The 11,333-nt window shown below is 34.9% G+C and overlaps 1 protein-coding gene and 1 pseudogene across 2 annotated transcripts; one reads left to right on the top strand and one right to left on the bottom strand.

Annotated features, from left to right (window-relative positions):
* The first annotated feature begins 263 nt into the window (after positions 1-263).
* LOC140984766 (O-fucosyltransferase 15-like) lies at positions 264-4,445 on the top strand (annotated as a pseudogene).
* Positions 4,446-6,666: 2,221 nt separating this feature from the next.
* LOC140984223 (homeobox protein knotted-1-like LET6) lies at positions 6,667-10,817 on the bottom strand. 2 transcript variants are annotated; one of them, XM_073451482.1, is made up of 4 exons: positions 9,857-10,817; positions 9,487-9,730; positions 7,199-7,443; positions 6,667-7,107 (listed from the first exon to the last, which is right to left on the bottom strand). In XM_073451482.1, exons 1-4 carry the CDS (start codon positions 10,211-10,213, stop codon positions 6,904-6,906), a joined length of 1,050 nt encoding a protein of 349 aa, XP_073307583.1. In that variant the 5' UTR covers positions 10,214-10,817; the 3' UTR covers positions 6,667-6,903. The 2 variants fall into 2 exon arrangements, with proteins under 2 accessions (XP_073307583.1, XP_073307582.1); XM_073451481.1 differs by having other exon boundaries at positions 6,668-7,107; positions 9,484-9,730; positions 9,857-10,816.
* Between the last annotated feature and the right edge of the window lie 516 nt (positions 10,818-11,333).

The raw sequence follows: 11,333 nt of genomic DNA, 5'->3' as shown, positions 1-11,333 counted from the left end.
CGACCGTCGCCCGTCCGTCATCGCAAGAGTGGAAGGACGATTTAGTCAATTCATCAAAAAATTCTAAATTATCTCATTCTTAATAATCATATCAAACATAATATTATTTTATCATTTTTACTTCAATCAATTTTTTTATCATTTATCTCTTAATTATTTCATTATTTTATCGTTCAACCAAACACAGTATAAGAGTTATTTTAAACATTTGAATATTTATCACTATATATATCCATTTTCCTAAATTTATGAATTTAGTTATGTGCCGGACTCTGTGGTACTTTACAAATTACAGGTATTTACAAATCTCAGCAAACGTAATATTTAAAAACGGACTCTCTGCTTAACCTTGTTAGCACGGAACATGTCCGAGTCCAATCTCTCCGACATCACCACAACTAGTGGCAACACATCCAACGAAGAAGATGGCAATGATCCGCCAAGGTCTCGGGTTCATTCCCGGAAGTCAAATAGTCCGGCTCGTCTGAGCGATTCTTCACCCGCCATTTCTTTCCGGTCGTCGCCCCCGACCAGATTCTCGGCATTTTCCCTCTCACCCGACTCGTCGACGACGTGGTTTAATGGGTTTCTTAGCGGTGCTGTAATTGATACCAAGAAAATGAACAAAGCCAAGATAAAGGTGTGGTATAGGAAAAAGAGGACGATTGGATTGGCGGTGTTGATTGGTTCTTTTTTCTTGATGAACTGGTGGATGCTTTCTCGGATCCAAGAACATGGTCGAACCTGAGGGGAAATCAAGGTTAAGTTGTTAGAAGTCAATTCTTCCACTGTATCTATCCGGGTATGCTTTTCTTTTTGTCATTAATTCTTTCTTTGTGTTTTCTTGTAAATTCCCGAAACTATTCGTTCCCATATTTTAAAGTTGACTCTTATTAGGGATCTACAGATATAACTGTCGGCCTACTGACAATTTGTGTCCCTGGAGATGGTTTTGTTTAAAGATTTCAACTTGCATTTAGTTGTCACAATTGTTTATACTGGAGATTAAGTAGTTTCACTATGATGGAGTTGTCAAAATTATTAATTGGAACTTCCTTGTTCCTTCTACGAATACTACTTAACAGGATCACTTTGGATACTCATTAGCGAATCATCTTAACAATTTCCTCCTTTAGTTCATCTAATCTAAACTGGGATGGTAATGATAACGGTTGGCAATCTGAATGGTGAAATGATTAGCACTTTTTTTCCTTATCATGTTCTATCATCTGTTAAATATGATATTATACAAGAAAGTATTTTGTATGGATGTAGGAAGAATTAGAAAAGCTTGGTAGAGGGAGAAAACCACAGAAAACAATATTTGCAAGGCTTTTGTCTAAGGCTGCTCATGCGTTAGCTGAGGTATGTTCATACTTGAGGTGCAACTTTTTTTAACCTTGATCTCATGGGATTTTATGAGTTTGATTATTGTGTTTTCATATGCTCTCTTAAGTTGATTATGTTTTAATACGAAGGAACAGAACAAGCCGGAGCCTAAGGACTTGTGGGTGGAACCTTACATCCGTGCTTCTTCCTGGACTCCTTGTTCTCAGACACGAGATTGGAAACCTAGTGGTCAGTACTCAGTCTTCACAGAATCTTGTGCTTGACTAAATTTTTACATAGATATGGTGCCTAATTATGTATTTCAATTTCAGAGGGTGACAATGGTTATATAGTGGTCACTGCAAATGGTGGAATAAATCAGCAGCGAGTCGCTGTATGTGTTTCCCTTTTTAACTTTTGAAGCCATATGCTTCATGTATATTGTTTGTACTTATTCAAATTTTATGATGAAACCATTTCTATTGCCTAATTGATTCACGTGGTTGGTAACAGGTGTGCAATTCTGTTGCTATTGCTAGGTTACTTAATGCAACACTTGTTCTTCCCATATTTATGTACAGCAGTGTTTGGAGGGATTCCAGGTAGTATTTGGTAGATTTTGTTTTATTTAGGCAAGGATTGTCTGGTGTTCTTTTATTATGAGTGCTTTCAACTCTGTATGTCATTATGAACGAATTTTTCTTAGTTTTTCGACCATAAATTGATCAAAATTTGTAATCTCATAGTCAGTTCGGGGATATATACCAGGAGGAGCATTTCATCAACTACTTGAAGCCTGATATTCGAATTGTCAAGACACTTCCAAAGGAATTGCAGTCATTGGACTTAAATGCAATTGGAAGTGTGGTGAGATTACATTTCAATTTATTGTAGGTAATTAATGATTCCAATTTTAAATTTATTAAAGAATGTAATCCAAATCAGGGTTGTAAGATATGTTGAGTTTGCTCACTAGTCTTAGTAGTCAGCTTGAATTTAGCGCAACCAGCGAAGGTTTTATTGAGCACGAGTTTTACTTTATCTGTTGAACTAACAAGCTGACTCACAAGCTTTTAGTTAACTTTTAATATTTTAATAAAAAATATAAGATTTAATACTTTTTTATTTAATATAGAATTGTTATTATATAAAAATATTATATTAATGTTTAGATAAAGTTCACAAATACATTTCAAACTCGAGATCGCCAGCCGAATTTATGATATGAACTCACGATAATATTCATGAACAAAATTATAAACTCAATTGAGATCGTAAGTCTGCTTGTGACCCAAGCTCGCTAGCTTTGATATCAAGCTCGAGCATTTTTTAGTAAGACCTCATGAAACACAAGTTCAGTTTTTTAGTCGGCGATGAGCTCGACTCATTGGTGCTTGTAATCCAAATGTTGTGGTATGATACGTTAACTTTCATTTCAGGTGACAGACATAGATGTGGTAAAAGAGGCTAAGCCAAGTTTTTATTTGAAAAATATTCTTCCCATTTTACACCGCAACAGAGTCGTTCATTTTGTTGGATTTGGGAACCGATTGGCGTCTGATCCCATACCACGTCAAATACAGGTATATTGATAGCTTTTACCTTACTGGTTTACGCCAATCTAGAAATTGTCTCAGCTCTATCCTTCCAAATTATAATTTTGCTTCTTCATTCTTGATGCATGTATTTCCACGTTGCTTCCTAATTAAAGAACATCATCTAGAGACTTCGATGCAGATGCAATTTTCATGCCCTGAGGTTCGTTCCCAAAATACAAGAAGCAGGCGCGCTGCTGATTCAGAGAATGCGTCAAAACGATACCGGCTTGGGACATTTGGACCATTATCTTGTTGGCCCTTTTTCTCTGTCAAAGATGAAGGGGAAAAAAGTTCATGCAGCTAAAACATCTAGGTACTTGGCATTACATCTGAGATTTGAAATTGACATGGTGGCTCATTCTTTGTGTGAATTCGGTGGCGGTGAAGATGAAATGCAAGAATTAGAAGCTTATAGGGACATCCATTTTCCTGCATTGGCGGAACTGAAGAAGACTAAAAAGTACGTATTTTCAGTATTGATTTGAGTTTCATTAAACCCGTTCCACATTATCGGGACTAAAGTTAGCCACAAACTTCTGGAAAATGCTTTTTCTTGGAGAAGTTATCCAAGCTTGTTTTTTCTTGTGGGTTGAACTAGTGTTTTCTTATATGTATGGTGACTGAGGCTTTTGAAGCATTCACATTTAGACTTACGGATGCGTCTGCCATTATCTAATGGTTCTTGACACAAATTTCTCACGCAGGTTACCCTCCCCTACAGATTTAAGATTGGAAGGACTATGCCCGTTAATGCCGGAGGAGACTCTGCTCATGCTTGCGGCCCTTGGTTTTAACCGAAGGTCCCACATATACCTTGCAGGGGCTCATATTTATGGAGGGAAGTCGAGATTGTCAGCCTTGACTACATTGTTCCCTAATTTAGTAACCAAAGAAAACTTGTTTTCTTCTGCTGAGATCGAACCATTTGCAAATTTCTCATCTCAGGTAAATTAGAAATTTACCCTCTACTGTTATTGTACTTTTATCGTATTGTTAAAGATGACCGTGGTACGAGTTTTTCATCCTTTTCTATTTGGGTTGTCACATTTCCCTACGATGGATGATGTTTCTTGAAGTACGGTTTCTTAGTCCCTTACGAGTATAAAATTTCGCAGTTGGCTGCACTTGACTTCATAGTATGCACAGCTTCAGACGTATTTGCCATGACAGACTCTGGAAGTCAGTTTTCTTCTCTAGTAGCCGGGTATCGAATCTATTACGGTGGGGGGAAGATGCCATCAATCAGGCCAAACAAACGGAGGCTTGCTGACATTTTTTTGAAGAACAACACAATAGAGTGGAAAGTATTTGAGACGAGAGTGACGAAAGCCGTGAGGCAAAATAAACGTGTGTTTTCACGGCCTGTCGGAAGAAGTGTATATAGATATCCTCGATGTCGGGATTGTATGTGTTATACCGCTTAAGTTTTGTAGCGTAATCTACAGTTTTGTAACGTTTTGATTGGATTGCTTTGGATATTTTCCAATTTTATTCTTAATCACACGAAAGCATTCTTTCGATTGTTAACAACAGTATGAATACATACATACTATATTAAAGCATTCTTTTGACACCATGTGCTGTACATGGATAGCATATGGAACTGGTTAACCCTAAGATGTCCTCCTCTTCAAATAAGCATGAAATAACATACAATCAAAACTACTATGCTTGTTTGAGGCCAACATATGCATGAATTTGCCTCTCTTTTTTCTTTTTTCCAAATAACTGAAACTTAAAAACATATAAAAACATGGGTACAAGATATAGAGAATATTTTAAAAAGTTCGAAATAACAAAATATTTAAGAGTATTTAATAAACTCACAAGAGATAAAATCATCGTGATAATAAATCAGATATACTCATTTATCAAATGATACATTTTGCATTCCTCTTCTTGAATAATTTTGATGTAATGAGAACTATCTCAAACCAAAAAAAGATATATCTTTCCATTCAAATATCATTAATGAGAGAGAAAAAAAGAGAAATTAAAAGACTAATGGATTTTATAATAAATTAACGAGAAAGAACATAAGCCTGAATTTTGATGTATAATGAATTAAAAACACTGAAAAAAATGAAGTGATTAAAATAGATATGATGTATATATTAATTTCAAAATTATTGAAATAATTTACTTGATGTAAAAATTATGAGAAAATATATGAGAATTAAAGAGCAAATAATAGATTAAATAAAAAAATCTTTCGAGGTAAGGGATATAGATAGGTATTTTTATTAGGGAAGACAAAAAAATTCGTCATAGGAAAAGTACAATGATAAATGTATTTTCTTCATTAAAAAAAAAATAATCTCATAATCTTTGAGTACAATATTAATATTTCAAAAGTTACTAAAATTTTCTTTAAAATTTAAGTCATAACATCAAAAAAGACATGAAAAAATATGCATATATTCACTTAATTCAAAAACTAATTTAGAATATATATACACACGAAATATATGTAACCAATAAAAAATAATATTTAGTAAAAAAATATTTTGAATAATGTCAAAAATAGCTACTATCGCTATATTTTAATTAATTTTTATCTATTTAAAAGTCCATATAATAGTTAAAATTAGCCGATGAAAAATAAAAAGGGGAAGTTAGTGAAAAATCCTCAATCAAAACATTTCTTTGGGTTCACTCCCTACCCACAAAATTGTGGTACTATGTCATACAAATTGTGGTACACTTCATGTGGAAATGCGGTACTAAAAAAGTACCCAGGGACTGAACACAAAAAAAAAATGACGGCTGGGAACTGAAGGCTAATTTTGAATTTCTCGAAATAAAAACACTTTTAAAATAGTTAATAATGCCAAAAATTAAAAAAAATGATCAAGAATTGATAGAAAAATGATGAGAGATTTCGAATTTTTCAATTATAATTTAGAATTTATGATTCATAGTTAGGAAAGAAAAAAACTATAATGTAATATTAATTGAGTCATGATGTAAATAAATCTTGGACAGAACGTTTGTCGTTTTACTAAAAGTTATAGCTTGATGTAATAGTGGTTAAACGTTAAAAATCATATAGTAGCTCAAGCGTCACTTTTTGATTGTTCTATCCAAGAGAAATAATTATTAGGCTCCAACAATTGCACTTTTTGCAATCAATGAGAATTGAACTCGTGACATTGACTCTGATACCAAATATAAGATCATATGTTTGTCGTTTTATCAAAATGTATAGCTGACGATAACGGTGCAACTCAAATATTTTAAACGATATAGCAGCTCAATCGTCATGGTTCGATTGATGTATCCAGTAAGGACATTTATTGCACTCCAACAATCTCACTCTTAATCCTGCAATCTATGATAATCTAACTCATGACTTTGGTTCTGATATATATCAATCGTAGGATCATTCGCTTATCACTTTACTAAAAGTTATACATGATGGAAACGATGCAAGTTAACTAAAATCTTTTAAAACAGTAAAACAACTCAAATGTCATGTTATGATTATTTTACTTAGTATAGACAATTATTACAAACAAATCTTATATAAATGTTATTTCGCATTCCAAAAATCATTTATCTAAATTAATTATATTATGATTAACTCTATCGAACACAAAATAATTTTAATAATGATTAATAATTAATAATAATTTAAACATAAATAATAATCTTCGGGTTGGTTTGCAATCTCAAGCTGCATGCAAGAAACTAGAGAAATGAGAAAGACTGGATAAATTGTAAAACATTAGTTTACATTAATTTTAGGTTTCAATGTTGTCTATTCTTTATTACAATAATGAAACGAGAACTTGAAAATAAAATAGAACTAGAAGATTATACATAATAATTAATTTTCGGGAGTTCCATATTAGTTAACAACTAGAATCTTAGAGCAGCTGCAGGCAAACAAAATGTATAACAATATATTGAAATAAGTAAACTTCCCATATAACTGGTATGCTATATATTAAAGTTTCCAGACTTGATCTTCAGATTAAAGAAACGATGGGGAAATGTCCATTGGGAACGGATTGCCCATAATATTGTCCATGTAGTAGTGAGGATGAGCGGCGTCCATAACCACGAACTGCATATCCTCCGACGGTTTCCAATGGCGTTTCCTTTGGTTGATAAACCAGTTGTTTATTTGCTTCTGGTCCAGACCTGTTGATTCGGCTAGGGCTAGTTTCTGAGATTCCTACATTAATTGCCACGAAATTTCAACAATTGATCAATAGTGTTAAAATGCAAGAAATGCAAGACGGGGGGCCGGGTTTAGATACACGTACAGATGGATAAGGCCATTTGTAATGTCTGCTCCACCAGTCTAGTAACTGCTGCCTTGCTTCTTTAGGCAGCTTGCCTTTCTTTCGTTTCTTCATGAATTCTTGTTTGAGGTTGCCCAAGTATCCACTATATTTCCGCAAGAGCTGACCTTTCAGTTCGATGTCTTCTGCTTGGGGGTCGATGAAACTGTTATTCACGTCGAATTCTTCTTCGGACGAACCATTTCTGTCCACTGCATCGCCACAAGCTGTGACATAACGAGCAGTAAGACGTGTACAAACCATAATACTTTTCCACATAATTATATTAATGCCACCCTTGTCATACTTAAAATTTAGATTTAATGCCTCAAATATAGAAAAATAAGCTCATCACACCACAAATTAAGATCGGAAAAAGTGAAACGGCAGTTCTCAAAATCTGCTGATTGGAACTGGATTGAGATGCATAGGCAATAATCGAGCAAAATGCATATTTCAAGTACAAATAAACTATGTGTAAGCAGCATATTTATCAATTCACGACACTTAAATCATGCATATAATGATTTCTTGTCATTTCCAATCTACCTTAAAACAATCATTAATTAAAAGTGCAAGCTCCACGACCACCACCAGCTGGCACGCTAGGAAATTTATTGACATGGGATGGCAGTTCCAATAAATCGCCATACGTTGTTGGCTGAGATAATATAACTACTGACTTAATGCAAGGATTTGGGAAAAAGTCGTAAACTGAACTATATATTCTCCTCAACCTAAGAAAGTCATGTTTTGAAAAAACCATGTTTAGGAGGAAATTACAATAAAATCAAGATACCATAAAAATCTTGTAGTGTACGTGAAATGACTTTTCTAATAAATAATAAAATCTCCCTCTCCTCCCAATAGAGTGCCCAAGTCACGATCTAACCAAGTGCGATTCCAAAATAATTTATTCAAAATAATGATCGATGTTTAAATCTATCGATCATAGGCGTGCAGTAAAAATTTAAAGGTTCATTATTGAAAATATTTCTAGAGCGACACAAATATTTTAAGCTTAGAAAATATAGTCCTTAATGAGCCAACGTCCATAGGCTTGATCTTTTATAGACTTAATTTAGGTATATTGTGTCTTCCTCACACAGTTGACTAATTTCAAGTCCATGCCCCACCTGAAGGCTAGCACAAGTACATAGAATCTATTCTTTCGACGTTGGCAAGATCATACGATGAACTTAAAGAAACACGAAGAGAAGTATACGTGTATCTAAATCGTGGATTTCATCAAATTAAACTAGGTATAGATGTCCACAAACATCATAAATAGCACAAAGCAGGCGTCATGGAATGAGTAACAGCCACAAATGTATTACAATAAACGTGATTTTGATTCATCAAATTAAACTTGGTGCAGATGTCCACAAGCATCACAAATAGCATAAAGCAGGCGTCGTGGAATAATTAACATCCACAAATTTATTACAATAACATGATTTTGACAAAATCATGCGAAACTCTCTAATAACAAGAAGAAAAATGTGCATTGACAATAAATGATTGGTTCCTCCTACACATTAAAGAAAATGAAAGGGTTTCCAGCCAAATCTTTAGCTCCATTACATCTACAAGAACACGTGTTTCACCAAATTCTTAAAATCTATATAAAATTGAAATATTTCCAAAATAAGTGAGTGGCTTCCTTTTTCACTAGATTCTGATTTTTCTGTCATGCGTGGGAAATACAAGAACCAAACATAATCACTTGTAAACAAAAATTTAGAACTTCAGAGCCTAAATTGACTAATATATGTTGTGCCACATTATTCAAGAAAGATTATTGAAAGATGGGCTTGGTAAAATTCACAAATATCGTGAGTGAACCAAAAGAAAAAACACGGGAACTAGAAGAAACTACTTGCAAACTCCGATCTGCAAAACTCAGAAAACCTAGCATTAGTGTTTTAGATTCTAACTTCACTCGCAGATGGTACGCAAAGCAGTGCGGGAAGAAGGAAAAAAAAAAGAAAATTAAAACAAGGAAAAATATATTATGGGTGCCAGGAGATGAAGTAGCATCTGGAAATACACACTAACAAAATCCAAATAAATATTTTCTTGGAAACATGCAAGTGCGTATCCATTCCCTATGTAAATCACAGAAGATAAAACAGTAATTCGATATTAAACAGTGAGATGATCAGAAGAATAAAAACAGTGAGATGATCAGAAGAATAAATTTTCATCCGCTTAAAAAAAAAGAAAAAAAAAAGAAAAAGGATCAACAGAGAGAGTAGAGGGCTTGCCACCAGAATCAGAGAGAGAGAAACTAAGGGCTTTGAACTGGCACTCAATCCTCGAAAGGAAGAGCATGGCTTCTTTGAAGGGTTTCGAGAGTTCTTGCTCATACTTCGTCAGCATTTCACAGTAGGCCTCCATGAATTGGTCAAGTGCCGGATCTTCTCCGACGGAGCTTCTGTCGTTGCGGCCTATCGCGGTAGCGGACGCACAAGCTTCCTCGAGCTTCGCGATCACCTCAGGCGGCGCTCCTATCTGCCTCAATATAAAGTATCCGACATCAGTTGGGCAGAGAGCATGATTTAACTGTCACTATCGCCTATCGGTTTCATCCTCAAAGACGTTAGAGTGAACACAATTAAATTATCTGCAAAACTGTACCTTTTGACAATTAACATAGGCAGCCAAGAGGCGAGGGTAGTGTGGATGAGCCATGATCTTTGACTTGACGGAGCAGCTGCCAGCATCTCCGTCGCTTTCCATGAAATAATACCCAGTACTCGTATTATTGTTATGTTCTGCAAGCATCATAGAACAGCCGCCGCCGGAGCTGCTGTTGAGATTGAGGTGTTGTTGATTAGTGGATGGAAGAGGTAGATATATCGTTTGGCTGCAGTCCCCATGAGGGCCAGTAGCAGCCACCTGAGGCATCATCATCATGGGACAAAACCCATTTGCGTTTCCTCCAAAAGCCATGAAATGAGGGTTCATGTTACCTGAGCCCTCACCATCCTCCATTGCACAATCTACCGCGTATTTCTAAGTATGTAGATCTTCTCCTTGTAAAGATTCAGAACTCCTACTTGTTGTAAAAAGAGTACATACCCTCAAAGATAACGTACTCGCATCCCTACTCCCTCTCTCTCCCCTTCCTGTTGTACACACGCATAAGCAATCTTTTTCTCTTTTTGAAGGTATCTCTGTGCAGGGGTCTCCCGAATTTTATGCTACTTGTTTCAGTCTTTTTACAGGTAATCCTAAATAGTTGTTGTAGAATTAATGGTAGTAACTTTTTAGTCAGTCGATTAAGGGTTATTTGGTTCATGAATGGGTTTGACAAAGTAAACTGTTCAGGTTTATCTTTTCCTCCTCGAATTGGGCCACGCTACTGTGCTCTGTTCTTTTTATCATCATGGCCATTACAAAAATTCGGACGATTTTAACATACACTATCTATATATACATGCTTCCTCCTCTCTCAGAACAGACAGCAAAATGGAGTGAACAAAAGAAAATATGGAAAGAAACACATTAAAAAGAAGAGAGAGAAGACCAAAAGGACTCGCAGAGGGCACGCGGTGTTTGCGACGGATTCAGAAAACAAAATGTTGTTTGTATATGGATTCCTCATATCTCTCTTTATCTCTATATTTATAGCCATAGGTTTAGTTTTAACAGTAGAGGTAATTAAAAGTTAATTCTTTGATGATTACTGATTGGTTTTTGCAAATCTTTACTTTCCCAATGAAACCTCCCACCCTATTTTCTTGTTCAGCCACTCAATCACTGTGGAACTGGGCCATCAAGGTTAAAACAGCTTAGCAATTGGAACAAATGAGACCTTTTATTTTTATTTGTAGACTCTGCTTAATTCCTATTATTTGAGAAAACCTAAATAAACATAAACTAATTGTGTTTATGCTTCCAATTGCAAAGATTTTAGACTATAATTGTTTTCTATGAATTATTTAATTTCAACAAATAATTAAATTAGGTATTCTGGCTATGGAGTTTAGGAGCTTCAAAATGAGTAATTAATAATATAAAGAAATCAATTTAATTAAATNAGTACATTTTGCAATGTCTTTTCTGCCGAGTTCAATGTCTTATCCACTGTTGTATCATATTTTGGAGGTTA

Source organism: Primulina huaijiensis, chromosome 9 (genome assembly GCF_012295235.1).
Source record: "Primulina huaijiensis isolate GDHJ02 chromosome 9, ASM1229523v2, whole genome shotgun sequence".
In the NCBI taxonomy this organism is placed as follows: Eukaryota; Viridiplantae; Streptophyta; class Magnoliopsida; order Lamiales; family Gesneriaceae; genus Primulina; species Primulina huaijiensis.
The sequence above is the reverse complement of the archived record's forward strand: the minus strand, read 5'-3'. Positions and strand labels throughout refer to the sequence as shown.

Bases quoted from the DNA above. Each gene is read 5' to 3' on its own strand.
- LOC140984223 (XM_073451481.1), bottom strand. From the start codon at position 10,213: ATGGAGGATGGTGAGGGCTCAGGTAACATGAACCCTCATTTCATGGCT. The intron at 7,444-9,483 runs GCAAGCCCTCTA...GTTATGTCACAG, and splicing joins CTCTCTCTCTGATTCTGGTG to CTTGTGGCGATGCAGTGGAC. The intron at 7,108-7,198 runs GTACGTGTATCT...CAATTAATGTAG, and splicing joins ACAAATGGCCTTATCCATCT to GAATCTCAGAAACTAGCCCT.